Source organism: Aedes albopictus, chromosome 1, assembly GCF_035046485.1.
Source record: "Aedes albopictus strain Foshan chromosome 1, AalbF5, whole genome shotgun sequence".
NCBI classification, from domain to species: domain Eukaryota; kingdom Metazoa; phylum Arthropoda; class Insecta; order Diptera; family Culicidae; genus Aedes; species Aedes albopictus.
Genome location: NC_085136.1, coordinates 95532976 through 95557940, shown reverse-complemented (window position 1 = coordinate 95557940; position 24965 = coordinate 95532976). Strand labels below are relative to the sequence as shown.

At 41.5% G+C, this 24965-nt stretch overlaps 4 protein-coding genes across 4 annotated transcripts; 2 read left to right on the top strand and 2 right to left on the bottom strand.

Moving 5' to 3' along the window:
* Window positions 1–329: 329 nt before the first annotated feature.
* On the bottom strand, window positions 330–10699 carry LOC109405088 (late secretory pathway protein AVL9 homolog). The gene is made up of 6 exons (XM_019678085.3): window positions 10222–10699; window positions 9558–10030; window positions 2451–2612; window positions 1641–2383; window positions 1378–1561; window positions 330–1230 (listed from the first exon to the last, which is right to left on the bottom strand). Exons 1-6 carry the CDS (start codon window positions 10285–10287, stop codon window positions 804–806), a joined length of 2055 nt encoding a protein of 684 aa, XP_019533630.3. The 5' UTR covers window positions 10288–10699; the 3' UTR covers window positions 330–803.
* A 3235-nt stretch (window positions 10700–13934) lies between these two features.
* Window positions 13935–15264, top strand: LOC109405090 (uncharacterized). The gene is made up of 3 exons (XM_029854686.2): window positions 13935–14170; window positions 14231–15037; window positions 15099–15264. Exons 1-3 carry the CDS (start codon window positions 14028–14030, stop codon window positions 15205–15207), a joined length of 1059 nt encoding a protein of 352 aa, XP_029710546.1. The 5' UTR covers window positions 13935–14027; the 3' UTR covers window positions 15208–15264.
* Window positions 15265–15431: 167 nt separating this feature from the next.
* LOC109416551 (frataxin homolog, mitochondrial) lies at window positions 15432–16208 on the bottom strand. The gene is made up of 2 exons (XM_019690632.3): window positions 15862–16208; window positions 15432–15801 (listed from the first exon to the last, which is right to left on the bottom strand). The coding sequence occupies exons 1-2, from the start codon at window positions 16171–16173 to the stop codon at window positions 15529–15531; spliced, it is 585 nt and encodes a 194-aa protein (XP_019546177.3). The 5' UTR covers window positions 16174–16208; the 3' UTR covers window positions 15432–15528.
* A 4288-nt stretch (window positions 16209–20496) lies between these two features.
* On the top strand, window positions 20497–24801 carry LOC134288760 (uncharacterized protein K02A2.6-like). Its single transcript, XM_062854612.1, has one exon. The coding sequence runs from the start codon at window positions 20497–20499 to the stop codon at window positions 24799–24801; it is 4305 nt and encodes a 1434-aa protein (XP_062710596.1).
* Window positions 24802–24965: the final 164 nt, after the last annotated feature.

The window sequence follows — 24965 nt, the reverse complement described above, 5'->3', positions numbered from 1 at the left end:
ATGTGCGACCGTGAAACGACGGTACCGCTCCTTTGCACACATGCTCTCCTAATAGGTCCTTCAAGAGCGACATCAAACCACATGTTCGACAGTGCAACACTCTGCTTCAATCCATCCACAGTTACAAAGGACGCCAAAATCTCATCCTGACTTACATCCATTCAGCATTGCATTAATCACCCTAATCCGTTTCGTCAGAAGACCATGTTCTACCATTATTTGCCGTACCTCGTAACATTCTACTGAATAAATGAGTCATCATACCTAAGATAATCTCAATAAAGGGATGCTTTTTCGAAGAACTTTGCGAAGAATTGCACGGTTCTTGCTTCATGTGGTTTAATTGGTTTTTATTTGTAACACATGCGTTTAATGTTGTTAGACAGCTATTTCGTGACGATAACCTATCGAAGTTTGAATATAATGTCTTATCACACATTTGTATATTGTATTGTTCTCGATGACGCGAGAACCTAAAATATGACTCTAAACAAACTATGGTTTTACTTATAACGAAGCCTAAATGAGTCTAGCACTATATTATTTATGTACCTTTGACTTCTCATTGAAGCGAGATGAATATCCATTACTACTGGCTATTACAATTTGAGTGATTCAGCGCAGCTGTGGGGTAGGCTGTAAGTACAATATAGAGGAACGGAAACACAATGCAACTTACAACATGATTCTTTAAACAATCTGCCTCCCACCGTTAAATTCGTCAATTTGGAATGATTTCGAACGTCCTAGCTTAGCTTGCACTCTTCTCCAATAAATCAGCGGTGGGTGATTTCATCTTTTACCTAAACGTCGAGAATTTTCTGCTTTCGATCCAAAAGTTCAGCCTCTTTACCGATTTCGATGATGTTGTTGGTTCTTTCTGCGGTCAGTTCGGCCGTTGCTATTGGCCTACTGGATGCCGGTGGCCCATCGCTCTGACTTTGGTCGCTATCGCTGTAGCTACTGTTCTCCGGATCCGGATCATCCTCGTCATAGTCACTCGATTCCGAGTATTGATCGCCGTTGTTGTTGTTATTACTGTTGCTTTGAGCATTGTCGGATTGTGCGCTAGGTTCGGCTGCTGGGGCTGTCGCCGGAACTGCTGCTGTAATCGACGTCCACCATGTGGAGAATGCTCCTTTGGCGGTACTAATGGCTCCACCTACCGCTCGACTAGTAGTGTTAACAGCTTGGTTCAGCTTGCGGCCACTTTCGCTGTTTTGCATGGTTCTAGAAAAAATAGGGATATGAATCAGGTAGATCACTCTTTTTATAGAGACTCTTACTACCGTGAATCGCATATCAGTCCCATCTTTGCTGGATTTCCTATGCAAATGGGACAGATATGCGTTTCACGGCAGCTTATTGGATACTAACTGTGCGATGCGTAGCTTCATATCAGCGACTGAGAGTGTTCCTGCGAAAGGATGTCCGACAGCTAAAGCTTCGAAAGCAGGGTTTGTTTCGCCACCGCTCCGTTCCAGCCAGTCTTGGTAGCATTGGGTTCCTTTGAGAGCGCTCATGAAATTTACGTTGAAGTGTTCCAACTCTTTGCTGCCTTCTGCAATTGCCAGAATCAGTATTATGAAAACGTACATATAAACACAACTTTAGTCACCGTCCATTCCACCCGTACTAACCTGAACACAGCGACGACTTGAGCAGTGCCACCATGTAGCCGTAGAACTGTTCCCGAATCCAAACTTCGCTCCCTTCGGCATCTTCTTTGGGGTTCTGTACGTTTCGTATGATGAAATCCGCAAACCGCAGGTCCTCGGTGCTCAGCTGCGTTTGCCTTTTCAGCTCCAGATCATACACGTCGATCACGGCATTTTCCACATCGATCATAACGTCCGCCAGTTGTCGCTTCTGCTGGAACAGGACATTCGATGCCCCGATAATGTAGCCCTTGACCGACGGATCCGTCAGGAGGTCCATGTATGGCAGCGACAGATACGGTAGACAGAGGTTTCCCTCGTGAAAGATCTTTAACGGTGCCATCCATTCTTCCGGCTTGACCGCGCAAAGGCTGGAGAAGTTCGATGCGATGGTATCGACACTGGTTTCGCGGGCCAACCCTGGGCGGGCGGATCCATTCCGGCCAGCAGTCGTGTCCTCTTGCAGCGAGCCGAGTTGAGCATCATCCGAGCAGGGCGTGATTTCCCGGGTGGTGCTTGTGCTGCCGGAATCCGTGTCCTGTGAGTGTGGCATCTGTTGGACGGTCACTTGAGCCGTTGATGACGCCGACCCGGATGATTCACCCTGGGGATCCGGGTCCCCGGTTGAGCACTCTTTGACGGGTGAGCTCGGTTCGGAGGAAAATTTCTTGGTTTCATCTAGGGGCGTTCCAAAATTTGGCATCGGTGACATCGGTCGAGATGTTCTACATTTCGTAAGAAATAAACAGATTAATGTAGACACTTTGAAAACATAGGTACTTTTCGACATACTTAACACATGCCACTTCTTGGAATCCTTTAGACAACAGCTCCGGATGCAGAGACACGACCCCCAAAATTAATGCACACGTCGGTTGTACTGGTGATCCAAAACAGATAACACGTTTCTGCAACATTAGCATCTTGTACAGCATTAGTAGTTTATGTCGCCATCTACAAAAGACAAAAATGATAACATTAATTAATTGTAAGAGAAATACATTTAACCTTTTTGGCATATTGCCTGATCCCCCATATTGTCCCATTTGTAAGAAGTAAAGGAATTGAAAAAAAAACGGCATTTGAATTTTGAAAACTTGTTGTTGGAAAAGCTTGAAAAAGTAAATTGTCTCACCTATGAAGTATAAGTGCACTGATATTAGTTTTGGTGCAATTTCAATGTTCCATTCTGCCGTCGGAAAAAAATAAAAATGCCAAGTCTTACCTTCTGAATCGGTTGTTTTGGACTCCCAAAAACTACGTTCAAAATTTGAGCAAAATCAGTTAAGCCTAAGGGGGCGCTCAACAAGCTTGATGTTTGTATGAGAAAATGTGGTCAAATGTATGCAAAAATCCTAAGTTTTTTATTTTGGCCGATAGATGGCGCTGTAAGCGTTTAATGATAAACCCCTCTGGTATTATTGTAGGTAAATAGGGGAACTTACGTATTCTCGGCAGTTTTGTTCTCTTCGGCATGGGGGGTTTTTGAAACCTGTAGGTCTCAGAGTTTTTGTTTTATATCTTTATTATCGAGATTTTCAGCCTATGGCTGGTTCATCTCCTGGAAGGTTTGGAGAGGGCTTCGCAATGAGAGGCCCACCTGGCGATGATCACTACAGAGTATTAAATTGGACACTAAATCACTACAATACAATACAGATACAATACAAATAGTTTCTATACGTTAGTTAAAATCTGTCCGGGAGAGTAGCAGAGTCTTCAGAGATGTATGTTGAGATTAGAGTGGTCAAATATTTTGGTATAGTCCAGTATCCTTCAGGAACGATATTAATGCTGCTTCGTTGGTCGGCTCGTTCGCTAGAGCATCTCTGATTGAGTGGGGAATAGCGCGATGATCACGTGCCGATTGGTAGCAGGGACAGTTGATTACTATGTGTTCAACAGTCATAGTTGTGTTGCAGGTTAGACATAGTTTGCGGAAAGGACCATGGTTTGTCATGTTATGAGTAAGATGACTGTGTCCCACTCGTAAGCGAGAAAGAATTTGTTGGTCGCATCGGTCGGTTGTATCTGTCCATTTTGTAGTATCCTCTTTAATTTTCCTGATAAATAGGAGTCTATTGGAGGCCCATTCCTGGGCGCAGGATGAACGGATAATGGATTTGCACCAGGTCTTCAAGTCTGCTTTTGGCGTCAGGTCGGTGAAAGTGCGACTGGATCGGCCTGTTGCGGCGAGCCGGTCGGCCTCATTGTTTCCTCGTATACCGCAGTGGCTCGGCACCCATAGAAATGCTGTCTCTGGAGGGCAATTTGCCTGAATGGCTTGAGAACTACCTGATCAGTGTTCCGTTTTTTCGGCCAAGGCAGCCGCAATACGCTTTGCCATCACAACCATAACCGGATGCCCAACCTGCATAATCTCTGACTCTCAGGTCTCAGAGTTGGCCTCAAATCCTTCCCAACCAATCTGAGTTATATGCCCAAATTTCAGGCAATTCGGCCCACAAAAACCCCCCATGACAAAGAGAACAAACCTATCGATAATACCCATCGTCACCCTATATATCAAACAACCTTGTCGAAGACCGCAAAGTGTTCCAACGTCTGTGAGAAAAGTTATACCCTAGGCAGAGTGAGGTGAAGTATTGAGATTTCATTATTGATATTTATTATTCCTTTAGATACATGTACTGAAAAAACAACCATAATGTCTCGCCTTACTTTACCTAGGGTATAACTTTTTTAACAGGCGTCGTATCAATTTACTGTCTTCGACAAGTTGTTTGGTATATAGTCACCTACAATAATACCAAAGGGCTTTACATAAGATTTATGCATACATTTTCCCATACAAACTTCAAACTTTGGCATAATGGTCATTTGACAAAATTGACAAACGTTTGGATAAAAATATACCTGGCAAAAAAAAACATAGTAACAAGTAAACCTGAATAAAGATAAACCAATCTTGTTGTAGAGCTACGGATCTCTAGCTAGCCACAGAATCGATTTAGTGGGCACTACTTTTTTCAGACTTCCAGAGGGAAATAGGATTTATCATATTTTGAGCTTATAGAGGGAATCAAAAAGCTTTTAATGTGTAGTGTTACTGTTGGGTATGTTCCCAGATCCTGACGAGAAGTTACTCTATAGTTTATGCCGAAAAGGGCTGCATACGTCCTATGAAGAAGAAAAAAGTTTCAAACTTATTCAGTACGTTTGGCATAAGGACATTTGACATAAGGACGTTTGGCATGAAGGACATTTGGCATAAAGGACGTTTGGCATAAAGAATATGTGAAATATATTTTCATTTAACCCTAACCCCTCGTGGCTACGCCAGTGTATCAGGTTGACCCCTTTCTTTACCAAATGCTTACAACGTATTGTCTATCATTACATCCATAATGTCCGAATGGCTAACAAGCATATTCATGTGAACTACTATGTCTAGTCTCACCTTGCGTTGTCCACAACACTATATTACATAAAGTTGTATGCATTTTCAATACAGCGTTCGCAAACGTCGTGTCTGTGAGTGTATTCTTGGATTTTGCTTTTGCTTACGTGCATTTTAACCCTTTCCTTCCCACGACTTTGAACGACTGTATCTATGCCAAAAAAGCATTTCCGAAAAGCATGTTTGCACGAAAGTTATTGCAAAGTGGCTAAATTTTTCGAAATCAATGAAAAAAATGTATTTAAATCAATAGGTTTTTGATTGTTTATCAATAGTTCCACTATTAAAACAAGTAGTTAGTAGCTGTTATTAGTTGGGTTAACATTATGAGGTTGCAAGCATATTCTAAAAATTATTGCATCATAATAATCTATTTCCGTTTGTTCCGAGTTCGTCGAAAATCGACGGTGCTCTAGAGCAACCATGTGAAGTAGAGGGTTAATTTCACATTGAAAGACGCACGGTGTCATATAAGCAATTTTCACGTTATGATAAGGACACTGTATTGTGTATGGCACCCATTTTGGTATGCGCTATTAGCTCAACTTACGCTAATTCGTTGATTCCCTATTCTAGGTATCCCTTTCTATTTCATCACCTTTCCCCTCTTCCTCGTCCTATGTCCCATATTCCCTCAGATGAAATAGTCTTTTATTTATGTCGATAGTACAAATGTTTCAAATAAAAGATAATCTTCTGATAATTATTGCGCATTTCCCACCCCACTGAACCCGTTTCGCAGTAAGCATAAGTGCGGGATCATGAATAAAACTGCGATATCGCATCAAATTGTATCGGTGCCTTCTGCGCACTTATTCTTTTTAAGATGCTGAATAACCCGACGTCTCCACTAGACAGAAATGTCTTGCCATTTTGCTGGACAGATGTGTCATGACAGAAGTCTAGATTGAGTTTAAATAAGGGCGAAAGTAACATGAGAGAGTTCTCTTCATCGACTCTCTCTTCTGCAAATTAAAGTGACAAGATGCAAATTCAATCGAACTTTTTTACACTTAGACGCTAGATTGCATCACAACCTAGCGATTTATTACCAAAAAGTGGAACCATACTTGCATCTTGCATCACTTTAATTTGAAGAAGAGAGAGTCAATGAAGAGAACTCTCTCATGTTACTTTCGCCCTTATTTAAACTCAATCTAGCAATGTTCTCTCGCTGTTTGCATGGAAAGCAGCGGTGTTGATCATTTCTGTTCCGTTTTCTCTTTCTGGGGCCTGTAGCATAATGAAAATTTTACTAATAATATTAGTCTTGTAGCTTGTAACTTATAATTTTCTGTTGTATAAAAATACTACAAGTACAAGTTACAAGTCAAATCCTACAAGTTGGATGGACTAATATTATTAGTAGAATTTACAAGTGTATGTTGCATAAACAAACCACAAGTATAAAATATTAGCTATGACTTGTACTTTTGATTACAAGTCTCAAAGGTCTTGTAATATAATTTACAAGTTAGATTTAAAGTATTGCAGAAGTCATATTTAGTTTTGAATATATCGATTTACCATTTTGATGAACTCAAAAGATATTATTTATCTAACATGTCAACCTTAATTCCAGTTTTCGATGATTAAATTTGGCAGTATGTATTCGAAACTCATTGAAGAGAAAATTGCGTTGATGTACACTTTGTATCCAAAATATAATTTCTGCTGAGTCTCTCAAGTTATCCAAAGTTTCTACAATACCCATCTTTGATTGGAGGTTATTGGTAAAGTTATGGTTATTATGGTCACTGCATAAGCACAGGTAAAGTTACAGATGCGAAATAAATTTGAATCAATTGCTTGTATTGCGCATCATTAAGCTAATCAAGAGCTACAATATACATACACTAACTCGAATCGTGTTGCGACATATAAAAGTAGGTAAAAGCTCAATTTTTGCATCCCAGATCACTTGGGATTTTAACAAGAAGCATAATACATGTTGCTAAATCTTTATACATTGTTTTTTAACCATTACTATTAAATCTTTGGGACATTTTACTAAAAATCTAGGTACTTGCAGTGCCATACTTTGTAAAAAAATATATCGTCAAAGCGGCCGAAAATTATCCAAACAGCATATGCTTTTCTTCATCTATCGTATAAAGAATGCAAAACTTCAGAATAAATGAAGTTATTTCCGGATGTTACGGAAAATGCAGAATATAAACAAACATCAACTGCCATTTTAAATTAATAGTGAACTGTCGGATGAATTTTGACAGGTCAATGAACCAAAACAATTTGTATTTTCATGGTCACTAATATTACAAGTGCTAATAATATTAGTGGAAAATTGAGCCTTTATGCAACACAAATTATTAGCACTTGTAATATTAGTACTTGTAACTTGTAACTTGTAGCTAATATTATTAGCCCGATTATGCTACAGGGCCCTGATAGCAAAATGGCAAGACATATCTGTCTAGTGGAGACGTGGGGTAAGTGCGCAGAAGACACCGACACGATTCGAAGCAAAATCGCAGTTTCAATTCACGATCCCGCACTAAAGTAACTGCGAAAGGAAATGCGCAATAATGAAAAAAAAAAACCGCTATGTTACCATTAGGAAACCTGACAGTACCGTCAAACGGTGTGACTTGCAACACTTTTCAGCTTCAACTAACAAAAAATGTTGATTAAACTTAATTTTAAAATTCAAACTATTTGTAATAGTTTTAATAGCCGGCCCCTCTATAAAATAAAGTGAACAAGTTATAGATTGATTTATTTTTTCATCTTGAAAAAGCCAAATAGAGTAAAGTGGGGCAAGAGTTTCTTTTGAAGTTTTTGAGCTCAATTCAAACTATATCTTTCGGGTGTCAAGGTTGTTCGAAACCTTTTTGAGAAAGAGTCCTTCACTCCAAAAATTATGAAAATTGATCAATATTTCGAAAAGTTATGACAAAATGTTGGTTTTTGATCAAAAAATTGTAATATGCGATGGTGCTTTCAACGCATGGAATGGAATTGTAATGAAATCGAACTCGATATTTTATAGTGGAGCGTAACTAGGTATATTTTGAAGATGCTTTAGCATGTATAACTTTTTGCAAAAAATATTTAGAAATCATATTTTACACATAGTGGGGCAAAAGTTCGAATTGTGGGGCAAGAGTTCGAGTCATGTGGCAACTTTAGGTAAAAACCTAAAATTCTACAAAATGTCCATATTATCTCTAAAAATGATGGAATTAGTGAGAAACTTCGATCAAAGTTGAAAAAAAGTGTTGTATTATCTGAATTTGGCGGAAAACTACTGATTTTTGGTGAAGTAAATTTAACCCTGATTTGGGTAAAAACCAGATCGAACTTTGAAGTGTATTCCAGTTTCAACATCAAATATTAATTGGTTTTAGGTATTTCAATTACCAAAGTGTCGAAATAGTGTGCTACGGTTAGCAAAATACCACAAACACTAGATTCGAACTTTTGCCCCAGTGGTGGGGCAAGAGTTCGAATTAGACACACACATACATAAAGTGTTGTAACTCAAAATTGAAAAGACATTTGGCGTAACTTTGTTTAGCATAATTTCAGCTCATGGATGGTAGAATCACCACACGGTATTTATTTATATATATCTGCTTGGATTTCTTGAAAAAAATTGAATTTTCAACTAGGGTCGAACTTTTGCCCCACCTTACTCTAAGGTCGTTTTTGATACAAGACGTCGTGCGGGGTGACTTGCAACACCCAATGTAAATCCCTTTTCAAACACGCAGATATTAATTTTTAGTTTCAAGCATATTTGATAAGTATTCTTGCTACTATTGTGATATTGTTTGGGCTGATATACTTATTTTTACATTTGTTTTTACATAGGAAATTGAATTGTGAATTTTTATATGGAAATATTGTGCTCAAAAACACCAAGTTACTAATTGTTAATTTACCATAAGTTTTCATGTATTTTTCAGTTCATATGATGATCCTTCAGACTTTTGCTGGTGAATTATTAGTTAAACAACAATATTTAGTTTTTCTGGATTTTGAATTGTTAAGAAAATGAGTGTTGCAAGGCACTCCGTCTAGGCACAATATTTCAAAACATATGAATATAACAAAGATATTGTAATATTTTTAAAAAGTAAAATGGAAATTCATATAGCTCATTATGTATAGAATCCGCATATAGAATATTATTTTTGGGAAATATTGTTTTCATTCTTTTGCAGGTAACGATTCGAGGCTCACATTTTTGTTACTTTTTCAGACTAATGTTAAATTTATAAATATTTTATTGGAACTATTTTCATAAAAGTAAAAATCGTGGCTACTACTCAGATAGTATGTGCACTTCATAGTTCAACTGAGTTTTGGTATGTAAACGTCTGATTTTTATGTTTTGTTGATAAACATAGACAGAAGACATCAAATGTTGCAAGTCACCCCGCCGTTGCAAGTCACCCCTTTTGACGGTAGGTAATTCTAGAGAAATTGAGCATGTTTTATGTCTTTATACTTACTTCAGTACGAGTTCCCTCAGTGGCAATCCAACGAAGTGCAACCTAGCCGGAGCCAGCTCCAGCGGGTCCATCGAGTAGAGGCAAGCATTCTGCTGCTCGAAAGCCTTCACCAGAATATCCGTACAGGAAAAATCGCCTTGCTCGAAGAACGCATGGGCTATCAACGACAGCTTAACTTCCACATAGCCGTAGATTGGGGTCGACAGTAACGCACAAACTGCCTTCTGCACCGTGCTGCGGGTCATCTCGGCCGTACGGATTTTGAGCTTCTCGACCGGTATCTGACGGTAGCAGCTGATGCCATAGATAGACTCATGCGGGTCCGTCAGGCTGGGCAGATTGAAGCACACGAAGTCTTTGTTGAAGTTATGAGATCCATCCGGGAGGGCCAACGTTGGAAGATACTTCCATCCAGAGGGACATTCCTGTTTCCCTTCTGACCCGGCTATCAAGGGAGGATAGGAGAATTCCACCTGGAAGGATGAGGTTGATTATGAATTAAACATCAAGCTGGTATGCTGTGTTATGTTATGTGTTGAAGTTTATTATGACCGAATGAAACAAATTATCTTGAAAGCATATTGTAGGCCTCGGATGAATCATTTCCCTGTCTTGCAACCCACACATTGCCCTGCACTCTCTGCTGCTGACGATGAGCACTAACCTGACATCCTTTCTTGTGGTGGAAACCCACCACCAAAATGTGTAGGATTGGGTTTTTTGTATCCATTTCATGCACGGCTGCAACCACTTCGCAGTAATCTCCTACGCACAATCTAACTTTAGCTCACTATCGAAACCGCTGCAGAATCGGCGAAAAACATGTTTCTCTACATTACGGCAAGCAGATTTTTCCGTCTTCCAAAAACGCAAATAAAAAAATCGATTTTTGTCTCGGTTTTTGACTCTCTGGGGGTAATGTCCTTTGGGAAGGATATAAAAGTAAACACTTATTGCACTGAATACAGAATAAAAGGGAAACACGAATCGCGGAATTCTACGCGTTCTTTGAACATAAAACTGTTTATGTGGGAGGATGAGATATTAATCAACTTTTTAAAATCAACACTATGCGCTTAGAATGATGCAAATTCTCCGATGTAGCGATCAGCGATGCAGCGTTCAAAGTCAAGGAGAATACATTTTACTAAGGTGGCGCAGATAAACATTGCAAACCACTGGTTGTCTCTTCCATTCTTCTGGTGTTCTTATGGAACTGAAATAGTGACGTCACTATTTTAGTTGCATAAGAACACCAGAAGAGTGGAAGAGACAACCAGTGGTTTGCAATGTTTATCTGCGCCACCTTAGTAAAATGCAAGGAGAATACATTTTACTAAGGTGGCGCAGATAAACATTGCAAACCACTGGTTGTCTCTTCCATTCTTCTGGTGTTCTTATGGAACTGAAATAGTGACGTCACTATTTTAGTTGCATAAGAACACCAGAAGAGTGGAAGAGACAACCAGTGGTTTGCAATGTTTATCTGCGCCACCTTAGTAAAATGTATTCTCCTTGAGTAAAATGTATTCTCCTTGGTTCAAAGTGGCCTGACTTTATGCTTTTTTTTGTTTAGACTGACAAGAGGCGGTGCTGCCGGGCTGACCGATCCAAAAAGGGTTCAGTAGCACCGTCATCAGGTTCGAGCATCAATCATACACGGAAAAACAAAAATGAGCTGGTTTCACCAGGGGCCCTGGTCCAGGGCACAGCATGAAATTTTTTCTTTCCAAGGATGGAAATCTAGTGATCATGATCAGATTTCGAATGTGTCGCGGTCGAACGGCATCGCGCGATCATAGCAACAACGATATTGTCGTCGCGGTTGAAACCCGAAGTTTCCCCACAGCCGACAATCGAATTTTCTCAAAATCTATACGTTAAACCTAACGTCGGACGTAGTGCGCTGGACAGCGGACCTGGCCCTCTATCCAGCGCTCTGTGCCCGACATACGTCCGACACACGGTTTAGGAGAAAAATCGATTTTCGCGTGTCAAAAATTCCGATTTTCAACTGCACGAACAATAACATTTTGTCGTCAAACATCATAACAAACTTCGATCCGAGAAGAATGATTCGCTCTGCATGTGCGGGCGTGATGCGATCGTTATCGTGGAGTCGAAATGATAAATTAGTGATTTCATTCACTTTTTGAGCATTCTTGGTGATTTAACTTCCAGATATGCTTATGAATATATTATTTCGAATCATGAATGCGGCTTACGGGTGCATAAGTGGCAAACAATGTGATGAATAAAATTTATCATGACTTGTAACATGATCCGATAACGGGTCATCACGCGATGATGCACGTTTTATCAGATGCTTTAACTGTTCTGTGATACGAGCACGGTGTGAGGCGTCGGCATCATGCTTTTGCAAGAACAAGGTTATCTTGGATTATTCGTATCCTGTATCATTATCGCTTGAAGTGATTTTCTGCCATTTTTGTTTCCTTCTCTTTCGCTCTTACAGAAATTTGGTAAAGCCTTCAGTACATGCTTTGCCAAGACGTGTGCAAATTTTTCCGCACGGATAACCCAACAGGCCAACAGCGGTCGCAACATTGACAAAACATCGGGAATGTCAAGCGTTTGCTTTGATGTTGGTTGATGCGTGCGGAAAAGTTTGCACACTTGGCAAAGCGTGTACTGAAGGCTTAAACAACAAGGCCAAGAAATCCCACACAAAATCAAAACAGAGCAGTGCCCTATAGGGCACTGCATTGTTTTGATTTTGTATGGGATTTTGACGTTTCCTGGCCTTGTTGTTTACAAAATTTCTGTAAGAGTGTAAGAGAAGGAGAGAATTTCATGCAGTGCCCTATTCCCACATCGTTTTCCGACAAAACTGAGGGGGGCGACACATCCAGTTTGTACTATGTGTAATTGACCAATCCAAATTTCTGTGTGGTGGTGGTTTGTGTTCAGATTTCCCATGTTAATCTATCTGTAAGAACTTTGTAAACATCTTTTGTTCTCACGTATATGGATACGCTTGCAGTAGGTTTCGTGAGACTTTTTTTGGACAACTAAGCAGCGTAAAAGAAGTCAGCTTGGATCAAAACAAACCACACCAACCGAGAGAGAAAATCTCACGCGCGTGTTGCTTCTATGGTGCACTGCACGAATTTATTCTGGCCTGCTTCCTCTCACACGAAATTTGACGTTTGAGAGGTGCCGACACCTCTCAAACGTCAAATTTCGTGTGAGAGTAAGCAGGCCACAATAAATTCGTGCAGTGGACCATAGGATACGTTAAATATGTCAAAGCGATGTGTCAGTTTGGCTGCTGTCTCGCTCTGCAATCGAACGACGATTCGACCGGCGATTGCAAAAACGACGGTTATGATTCGTCGTGTTTTATACCCCGGACAGACATGTGATACGAGTGTGATTCCTGTACAACGGTACGCACTGTCAAGAAAATTCTAACAAGACTGACTTGAAATGAGAGAATTTTCAGTATGGCACTCATTTCAAGTGCAATTGGGTTTTTAAATTAAGAAAAATATATTGATTTTTCGATTTTATACGAAAGAGCACCTTTTTCTGAGCCACAATGATTTTTTTCAGATTTTTAGAACCTTATTTTGGTACCTAAAATCAATTTCAAAGAAATTTTTTGAAATCACCTTTTGACAGCTGGGTAACTGTTTGACAGCTCCGCCCAGTACAAACTGCGACAAGGGGTGATTCGACAAATCGCTCCCATACAAACTTCAAATTGATTTTTAAATAGGTTCCCGGGCTCCGCAATTCATGAAAATTTGGATTTCGGCTCAGTTCAAGGGGGATGACATATCCTTTTCTAACCGGAATATCCGCATTTATCCGTTTCTAACCGTCGCTAACCGCGTCTAACTTCTGCTCACTTAGCAGCTCGCTTAGCAACGGTTAGCGACGGTTAGAAACGGATAAATGCGGATATTCCGGTTAGAAAAAGATATGTCATTCCCCTTGGCTCAGTTTGACATGCAGATTCAGAATATCGAATTATCTCAACACCGTTAAAGAAGCCAATTGTACAGTGATTCTTGTATCACATAGTGGTTTCTGCTTTTAATAGTGTTGCGTGTACGTACACGCTGCATTACACGAACACCACTTGAGTTACAGGTTGAAAATAGTAAACAAAGATCAGCTGTTCCCAGCAAAATCAAATGGGCATATTTTCAACTAGTAGATTTGCATTAGTGTTCGTGACACCACGCTGCGAAACCACTGTGTGTCATAAGTATTAGCAAATCCATGTACAATATAAATTCGTGCAGTGGACCATAGAAATATCAAATAAAGCCTTTTTCTAATGTTAGTCCATATTTGAGAGGGAAATTTTTACTGACGGATGTCACCGTAGCATCAAAACAATCACTGACGGTTGATGATTAATCATCAAAAATTCAAGTTTTGTGTACACCGCAGTTTGGAGCTTTCCGGCGGAAAAATTCGGAATATCCTGTATTTCAGATGAAACGGAAACAGTGGGGCTCCTTCGAGGATGGAAGTGACAAGAAGAAAGAACTTTCCAGCACCGAAATCATTCTACCCATGACGAAGATGGAAAAATTCCAACAGATAAAGCTACCCTACACAATCACCCGGGATACTCGGTAAGAATGTTGATTTCGGCAATTTTCTCCCAAACCAGGTTTATTTGGTTTGTTTTCCAGGCTTCCGCTGAAGAATCCTCTGGTAACTCAAACGGTCGAAGTGATGAACCAAACCGAGATGATTCAAACGCTCATCGACACGTATTCCACCAAATCAGGCTACAGCTACATACTGAATCCGTGCCAGTTGATGCCGAACATCGATTTCCCGCCGGCCAACACAGCCGATCTGTGCAGGAACGAGAAAATCACCCGCCCCTTTTGGTTTGTTCACCCGCACGACAGTAAATTTACCCGCGGCGAACCGAAAAACTATCCCAAGCTGACCCGACCGGTGCTGATGCAGGTGCACCGGAAGATCATTTGCGGTTTGTTGCGGGTGGCCGGGTTTTCCGAGATCAACGAGTCGGCCCTAATCATGATGGTGGATGGCGTGGATCAGTATCTAAGGATGCTCTGTGAAGCGATGCGCGATGTCCTGGTTAGCGAGGGACGGGAAATCGAGTCCTGTCTGGATGTGCTGACGTTGGAGAAAGGCTACCATTCGGTAACTAAGCGGAGCGTGACCAGTCTGCACAACTACTACAAAGAGCTGGGAAACAGGAACAAGAACGAAATCAGGGAATTCAAGGACATTTTCCAGGAGTACGATAAGTTGCTGCAGGAGAATCACCTGTCGGCGGCGCAAAGTTTGCAGTCCAGCAGCAGCAGCCGGGAAATCAAGGAGGAGGATTACATGAGCTTTCTGGACCCCGGTCAGTCGCAGTCCTCGCAAGGAGGCGCCAATATGACGGGAATGACCGCCGATGGGACCTCTGCCGCCATCAATATCATCAGTTTCCTGAACGGAGAAGGGGCCGGATCTGGGTAAGTGGCACGAAATCTCTCCTCTCTGTTTCCCCAAAAACGAATCCTTCCACTCTTTTAGTCTAAAGGATATTCTTGATGGTAGTTTGTTAGAATCGACCCGCGATTCCTCCGCCGTGGAGCATATCGGTCAGCAGCATTCGCAAGAATCGTTTCATTCGGAATCGTGAAATAATAGGTCATCTTTGAAATGAATTTCCATTAAACATGCAGGTATTTAATCATGATTGATTACTACGCGTTTGATGAATCTGAAAGAACATCCCTGTTGTTGTATTAAGCTTGCGCTCGATTAAAACGCAAAGATTCCAGTCAATGTCGAAAGAGTTACTAGAGTTTCAAATGACGAAGAAGGGCTTGGGGGTTCGAACGATTCCACTAAAAATATACCAACTATACTAATGAAAACCAGTTATTTCATCAGTGCATCAACTTTGTTGTATCTGACATGTGAAAATATAGCTAATGTCATACTCAATCTTTGAACTCCCTCAATGATCGACCCGGGTGCTGTGCGGAAGCGACAGGAAATCCACTTCCGTCCGCACTATTTCAGCGATTTCTTTCTGGAGAAGCTCATGCAGCGAAACGCCGTCGTGTTTGTACAGCCAAAATCCTTCGTTGACCTTGGATTTGTCCGGAATGAAGTCGTACCGCTTGGGACCACTTTTCGGGGAGCTCAGCCAGATCTGCCTGTTTGGCGATTGCCGGTTAATAACGTACGTCCCGTAGGGATTCCCGAAGTTTACCGTAAGCACTCCGTCCTAAAACACAGAGCTGGGATTAAACGCTCGGAAATCTTGTGTGTTTCTGGTTAGACTTACCCCATAAGTAATATCGGCCGATTTGAGAAAGCTTGCCTCTTCCACCAGGTGCTCGAAATAGTCGCACAGGGATTCCAGAGTGTCGGAGCAAACCGTTTCGAATGTAACGGAATCAATCAGCGAAACCGCAATGAAGTCATTCGGATTCATTGAGCTGAGGTGTCTCTGAGAATCATACTTGACCGGGTAATCGACGGTTTTGAGCGCGGGAAGGGCTTGTTGAATTGCAATGGGATCAGAACGGTGAATAACACTGGTACACCGCGGTAAACGGCGGAAACCGTGCCGGAAAGCAGATACGAGAAGGCTCATGTTGCGTGATACTGACGGGACTGAGTCGGGCAAACTGAACAGCTGTTTCGTCATCATCATCATCATCATTATCACCGTTTGTTTTCTCGCGTAACTTTCTAAAATGACCTGTTTATTATTTTGCCTAATGAGGAATGAAAATTTATGAATGAAAACCTGATTTCCGAAACCTGATTCCTGAAAACCGATGAATCCGGTGCACAGAACCCTACTTACACTTATCAAAAGCTGCGCTGTATTTCTCGTATTTCGCTTTATTCGTTGTTTCGTGTTTGAATTAAAGTGGCCTTCTTATAAAATCTGAAGACAAATCGTTGAAAATTACAAGGAAAATTAATTATTCTGCTATTCTGTCAAAATCTCCTTAGGCGGATAAAAATTTCATTTTGACTTTTTGGCTTTTTGTCTCCCCCCTTTCAAATTTGTTTGGCTGGATTTTGTATTTCGAGGGGGCAGATAAAAAAATATTTTATCAAAATATCGGGTTTTGCTAATTTTTTTTTAACAAATCCGATGAGTTTTTAAGGTGTCATGATGCATCACTCAGCTTTCAAACGAATCATTGACTTTTTGCTTTTCAATGATTGTTTGCCTCGCATTTTTGAAGTGATAAAAAACTGTCAATTCTGCAGCAACGCAGCAGAAAAAGTATCATCGTAATCACTGCGAGTGAGCATACAGGATGATACTTTTTTACACGAAAATTTGCTTTGGTGGTAGAGAATTATCACTTTGAAATTTCGAGCCACATATTCAACATGGCTGCCGATGCTGATGATGCCGTAAAAAGCCTTAATATATATGTGGTGAATGATTCACTGATCCAAGCAACCCGATGGTACAGTAAAGCATTCGTGAATTAGTTTCTCTGGTGTGCAGACGTACCTACGTCAAAGTGCTACGAAGTTCTTAGTGTAGTTTCTATATAATTTAAATAAAAGCTTATTATTAGATTCTAACAGTTAATTAAACTCCAAAGTATCACAATCTATTTTTCAGATTAAATGCTTTATTATTTTTATCCCCCCAAAGAGTGGTGGGACAGAAAGTTGAATAAAAATTTGTAACGGCCTTATTTATATGTAAGTCTTATTTAATTCACATCTCAATTACTAAATAACCTGTTATAAAGAAACTTTGCAAACATATTTGGAAATTTTGTATCTTTTATTTGTTGCTGAAGGTTCTTTAAATAATTGACAAATGGCCGAAAAATAATTTGATATACATTTGATCAAATATAGCTATATATTATACCTAATATAACCAAATTTTGCATATAAATTTATGATCATTGTTGCGGGGTGGACTTTCTTCGGCACGAATAGACAAAAATTGAAAGCAGCTTTCGGTTGGAGCAGCTTCAATGCTGGAAATACATAATTTATTATACTATAAACTAATTAATTAATACTAAAAACTCTCTTACATTTTGCTATCTTCACTCGCACTACGTCCACCTCTTACCACAACAGTTTACTTTCTGCTTCGGCACTGAACCGTGTTGCCAGTTTCACCAAACTCAAATCTTTCCCAACAGCCTCCCCCGGTGAAACTGGTAGCGGGTCGAATTATTTTATTTCCCTATTTCCCGTGGAATTGCTTTCACATTTTTAGCATGGGTGCTCTCGCTGTTTATAGTCACCGATATACACCACTTCGTCGCTTTCGTTTTCGCATTCAATTGTTTATCTCCGCCGGGATCGAACACCACCAGCACCTTTGCCGTTAACACCATCGCCACGCGTAGTTTGCACCGATTCATATCGGCAGCTACCTAGCACTTGCTGTTATGAAAATAATGTTCAACTTTCGTCGTCACCATCCGACTCCGGGTGCGTTTGGAAGAATTCCACAAGCTAATATTTTTTCTCCATTCACTATTGTTCTGCTCGGTTGCGGTCTGTCGTAATTGAACGTTCGGCTGCCGTATAGAAACCTGCTGTTGACCGTTTGTTTTGAGTCCAGAGGTAATGCAAACAGATGGTGATATGCAAGCTTCGTGAATCGAGTGCGGTTCGTTTGTTGAACCCTTTCGAGCATTTTTAGCACCATACTGTTGTTTTACCGCGTTTATCCTGGCAGCAAACTCCAACTGCATTTTCTCCGCAGCTTTTTTGAACGCTTCATCAATCTCAGCTATATCTCGCTGATACTCTTCTTCGATGCGGCGCTCCTCATCTTCATAATATTTCCGCCAATCTTTGCCCTCATCTTCTGGCAATGGCAGTCTACGTGCTGCAGACTCCATTGTTAGCTTTTAAGCAGTCCGCAAAATTATTGAAGTTTGTTGCGGGGTGGACTTTCTTCGGCACGAATAGACAAAAATTGAAAGCAGCTTTCGGTTGGAGCAGCTTCAATGATTTTGCTATCTTCACTCGCACTACATCCACCTCTTACCACAACAGTTTACTTTCTGCTTCGGCACTGAACCGTGTTGCCAGTTTCACCAAACTCAAATCTTTCCCAACAATCATTGTTGCATTTGTTTACTACCAAAAGATCTTGAATCGGATATGAAATAGTTGAGAAATTCATTGAGATACACTGAGTTATATATCTTTCAAATAGTCATATCATATTGTTTCAAATACTCTTGAAAGATATCTCGATAACGAAACGTTCAATCAAAATCCGTTCCAAAACAATTTAATAGCGTTGTACTAGGATCTTGTAGCTTTCGTTTTGTGCTAAGAGAATCGAAATCGGTGGACAAACGGTTGAGAAATCCATTAATACACTTTGTCAAACATCTCTCAAATAGCTAAATTGTACTAATCTTAATTACTCTCCGAAAGATAACTTTGCAACCAAATGTCCAATCAAAATAAAATTCAATAGCTTTCTTCATTTGCAGTTAAGAGAACTCAAATTGGTCAACAGACGAGAACCGCGAGTGACATTTTTTTGTAACATACACACACCACCACGCACATACAGACATTTGCTCAATTGGGTTTTTAAATTTATTGCATTTTTTATTCGTTGATAGACTTTCGAACAAATCTTCGACGAGAAAAAATAAATACTCACACGTCAGTTTGCATGGAAGTTAGCAGCTAAACGAACCATGTATTCAATGCACCAACCGAGAGCGAGCGTTCAATGTTGTTTTCGTTAGCAGTGACAAAACCCAATCTATGGGAAAAGCGGTGGGAGAATATTTTGGTGGGACAAAATTTTCCGCGTGTGAGTCTATTACGGGGCAAAATCCGCAATAGTATTAGGTCATATGAATAAAACGGAGTAAATACTCTTTACTCAGATCTCTGTGAAGATTCACAGAGATTTGTTCTACGGCTTCACATAGATTTAGTGAAGAGTATTTACTCAACTTTATTCATATGACCTATTATGTATTGATTTTTTAATTTTATACAAAAGAGCACCTTTTTCTGAGCCACTTTTTTCAGATTTTTAGAACTTTGTTTTGATACCTAAAATCAATTGCAAAGAGATTTTTTGAAATCACCTCTTGACAGTTGGGAAACTTCTCCGCCCAGTACAGAATGCGACGAGGGGTGATTCGACAAATCGCTCCCATACAAACTTCAAATTGATTTTTAAATAGGTTCCCGGTCACCAAAATTCATGAAAATTTGGATTTCGGCTCAGTTTCGCATGCAGATTCAAAATATGGAATTATCTCAACACCGCTAAAGAAGCCAATTTTGGATCCCCTCCCTCCCCCAGGTATTAACTTTTGTATGGAAGATTTTGAAATTTTGTATGAAGCGTAACTCGAGCGTAACATACACACTAAGATTCAGATGTTCCAGCTCAGTAATTTTTTCACTGAGTTCAGTATTTTTTTTCCATCTTTTTACTGAGTTTTCAACAGCAGATTTATCTCGGTACACTCGGTAATCGTATTTACGGTTCACCAGTAATGATATTTACCGTGTATCAGTAACTTTTGACAGTTTATTATCTGAGCTCGGTAACTCATTTACAGAAAATCCGCAAAAGAAATAACCGAGCGTACCGAGTTAAATCTGCTGTTGAGAACTCAGTAAAAAGATGGAAAAAATACCGAGCTGATCTTAGTGTGTAGCGCTAGACCCCCTCCTTCCCCCATTGCGTTACGTAATATTTGAAAGAACCCTGTACAAAAAATCAAACTTTGGACATTTTTAACGTTGAACTTTTCGTCATTGAAATTGTTACATCATAGCAACCAAGCAACCGATAAATCTAAGCAATCTAATGTAACTTGATTATGACATTTAATAAACTCTCAATTCATTCTTTGTCCAACCTTCAAATAAGTAAGACTTATCCACGGACATTTCAATTGGCGACGAGAAGTTAGAACTCACGAAGATGCCAGAAGGAGATAACGCCGTTCCTGGAATCCAGCAAGTCATTCTTCAAATGGCCCAGCTTCTACAGCAGATGGCACAACAGCAGCAGCAAGCACTTCCGCAGGTTCAATCTCAAGAGCAGATTTTGGAGTCCCTGTCCTCAAACATAACCGAGTTTGCCTTCGATGAAGAAAACGGAGTGACGTTTGGACGTTGGTTTGACCGCTATCAAGACCTCTTCGAGAATGACGCCCGTCAGCTGGAAGACGCCGCAAAAGTTCGCCTGCTCCTCCGGAAGCTGGATACTCCTTCGCATAGCCGTTACATCAATTACATACTCCCGAAGCTTCCAAAAGACGTGACGTTTGAAGACACCGTGAAGATTCTGAAGAAAATCTTTGGAAATCAAGTCTCCACGTTCCGGAAGCGGTTCCAATGTCTCCAGTTGGTGAAGAGCGAATCTGAAGATATTATCAGCTATGGTGGACATGTCAACCGAGCCTGTGAAGATTTTCAATTCCAAAACCTTACCCTGGACCATTTCAAATGCCTCATGTTCGTCAGTGGACTCAAAGCCTCAAAATACGCCGATGTTCGAGCAAGACTTCTTTCGATCCTGGAACACGAGAAACCTGAAGCACCAGCCACTCTCCAGTCGTTAATTGACGAGTATCAACGCCTCATCAACCTGAAGGAAGACACAAGCATCATCGAACAGCAATCCAGTTCGAAGTCAGCGGTTCACGCCATCAGGGACAGGAAGGGTGCAGCGTCTCAGAACAATTTCTCGAAGCAAGAAAGTAAGAAGCCGAAGACACCTTGTTGGCAGTGCGGACAAATGCACTTTGTGAAGGAATGCGTTTTCAACAACCACCTCTGCAGAGACTGCAACCGTGTCGGCCATAAGGAAGGATACTGTTCCTGCTCCAAGAAATCAGCAAATCCGGCTAAGACCACACAATCACAATCAACCATCAACAAGAAACGAAAGAAGGGGAAATCCAGTGTTGAAGCCAAAGGCGTGTTCGTTGTCAACCACATTGAACACCGGGAAAGCAAGCGGAAGTTCGTTACCGTGGCGATCAACGGAGTACCAGTCCCTCTTCAACTCGATTCGGCCAGCGGCATCTCCATTGTTTCGGAAACTGTCTGGAAGCAACTCGGTAAGCCGGCGATCAATCCATCATCAAGCCAAGCCTCAAACGCATCGGGTGATCCACTATCCCTAGTCGGTGAGTTCGAATGTGAAGTATCCATCAAAGGAGAAACGAAGCGAGGCAGATGTTTCGTCACATCCGTACGTGATCTGAATCTGATGGGCATTGAATGGATTGACTTGTTCAACTTCTGGTCAATTCCGTTTGATTCCATTTGCAATCAAATCGTGATGCCTTCCAAACGTGAAATCGATCGAGAGATTCAGCAGCTGAAACTCAAGCACAAAGAAGTTTTCAACGAGACCCTTGGACTGTGCAACCGCACTAAGGTACAGCTGCATCTCAAGCCCGGAAGTAAGCCAGTTTTCTGCCCAAAACGACCCGTTCCGTTTCATACCGTACCGTTGGTTGATGCTGAACTCAATCGTCTTCAAAGCCTAGGAATAATCACACCTGTGGATTTCTCGGAGTGGGCAGCCCCCATCGTAGCTGTAAAGAAACCGGATGGCAGAGTTCGCATTTGCGCGGATTACTCGACAGGCCTGAACAACGCTCTGGAAGCCAACAACTATCCCCTGCCGGTACCAGAAGAAATTTTTGCCCAGCTGGCAGGATGTCAAGTCTTCAGTGTGATCGACCTGTCCGATGCGTATCTTCAATGCGAAGTAACCGAAGATTCGAAACAACTTCTGACGATCAACACGCATAGGGGATTGTTTCGCTTCAACCGCCTGGCCCCAGGAGTCAAGTCAGCGCCAGGAGCATTCCAGCGGATGATAGAAAGTCTCATCGCGGATCTTCCTGAAGTACGCCCTTTCATCGATGACATCATCATCTTCAGCAAGGACTGGAAATCTCATGCTGAATCGCTCAACAAGTTGCTGCAAAGACTGACGGATTGCGGATTTCATCTGAAAATTCAAAAATGCAAGTTTTTCCAAACTGAAGTCCGTTACCTAGGCCACATCACCGATCGCAATGGTATCCGCCCTGACCCGGAGAAAGTTGAAACAATCACGAGCATTCCCCCACCAACGAACGTATCCGAGCTGAGGTCCTATCTTGGAGCCGTGAATTACTATGGCAAATTCGTACGGAATATTCACGAGCTGCGTCATCCCCTGGATCAGCTGCTGCGCAAGGACGTCAAGTGGAACTGGAGTGCCGATTGCCAGCGATCATTCGAACAATTCAAGGAAGTGCTGAAATCCGATCTTCTCCTGACCCACTACAATCCGAAACTCCCAATCGTCGTAGCTGCAGATGCATCAAAAACTGGAATCGGTGCCGTAATTTTCCACAAGTTTCCGAACGGTAGCATGAAAGCCATTCAACACGCTTCACGCACTCTCACCCCTGCTGAGCAAGCCTATGGACAACCGGAAAAAGAAGCCCTAGCCCTCGTTTACGGAGTAACCAAATTCCACAAGATGCTGTTGGGTAGAAGATTCACACTCCAGACGGACCATAAGCCACTTCTGTCAATTTTCGGATCGAAAAAGGGTATTCCGGTGCACACGGCAAATCGCTTGCAGCGCTGGGCCCTCATCATGCTGAATTACGATTTCGACATTCAGTACGTCTCAACAAACGAATTTGGATGTGCTGACATGCTTTCCCGCCTTATCGATAGAAGCTTGCGCCCAGAGGAAGACTACATCATTGCTGCCGTTTCGCTCGAAGAAGACATGGCAAGTATCCTCAACACCACAATCGAAGCAGTTCCAGTTTCGTTTCCAGCGCTCCGAGATGCCACGAGTAAATGCGAAGTTCTCCAACAAGTCAAGAAATACATTGTTGATGGATGGCCAGCTAATCCAAAGCAAGTTGCCGAAGCTGTTCTTCCGTACTACAATCGACGTGAATCCCTCAGTATTATCAGCGAATGCGTGATGTTCAAGGAAAGGGTGATCGTTCCAGAGGCTTTTCGGCGACGCTTGCTGCATCAATTCCACCAAGGACATCCCGGAATGGTTCGTATGAAGACTATCGCTCGAAACTACGTTTACTGGCCTGGACTGGATGGTGCAATCGAGGACTATGTTCGACGCTGTAGTCACTGCGCTACTGCTGCTAAGGCTCCCGTCAAGGCGAAACCAGAACCATGGCCCACACCAGAGAAGCCGTGGACACGTATACACATCGACTACGCTGGACCGGTTGATGGCAACTACTTTCTGGTGGTCGTTGATCCCTTTTCGAGATGGCCCGAAATAGTTCTCACCAAGTCGATGACTGCAAAAGCTACTATCAAGCACCTCAAACAGATGTTCGCTACGTTTGGAATTCCTGAAACCGTAGTAAGTGACAATGGTACACAATTCACCAGTTTTGAATTCCAGAAATTCTGCGAATCTTTGGGAATCCATCACATCCGCACGGCACCATACCACCCGCAATCAAACGGATTGGCTGAACGTTTTGTGGACACCGTCAAAAGAAGCGTGAAGAAGATTTGCTCAGGAGGAGAGTCCCTAGAAGATTCACTTCAGACGTTTCTTACCGTATACCGTTCCACTCCAACACCGGATCTTGGCGGACAGTCACCTGCTGAAAGAATGCTAGGAAGGTCAATGCGAACAGTAGCAGCTCTTTTGAAACCTCCAGAACGTCAGCAGCAGTCCAAGAAAGTCGAACGGAAGGGTGATGCTACCAAACATCAGGATTCTCCAAGATGCTTCAAACAAGGCGATACGGTGTATGCCCAAGTTCACCAAGGCAATTCGTGGAGCTGGATACCTGGTAGGATCATCGAGCGTATCGGAAAAGTTAATTACAACGTTTTGCTGAATCGAAATAGTCGACTGATTCGGTCGCACATCAATCAACTACGAAATCGAGTTGAAGTTGAAGAGCAACCGTCACATCAAGATTCACCACTCACGGTTTTCCTCGATGAATTTGGTCTTCGACAAATGCCGACTACAGAATCAAGAAGCAAAGTTCAAATACCTGCTGGAGTAGATGTTCCAATGGTTCCAATCGATGAAGTTTCTTCCTTACCGATGCCCGAGTTGGTAGAACCCATACCCGAACAAGATGAGCTACAAAATGAACCCGAACCAGAATCGGAAGATGAAGAACCTCGTGCAAACCCAGAAACGCTGGAACGCCCTAGACGATTGCTTAGGCTCCCATCCAAGCTTCAAGGATATTGGTTGTTTTAAAGGGGGAGATGTTACATCATAGCAACCAAGCAACCGATAAATCTAAGCAATCTAATGTAACTTGATTATGACATTTAATAAACTCTCAATTCATTCTTTGTCCAACCTTCAAATAAGTAAGACTTATCCACGGACATTTCAGAAATCATCGTCATCATCAAACA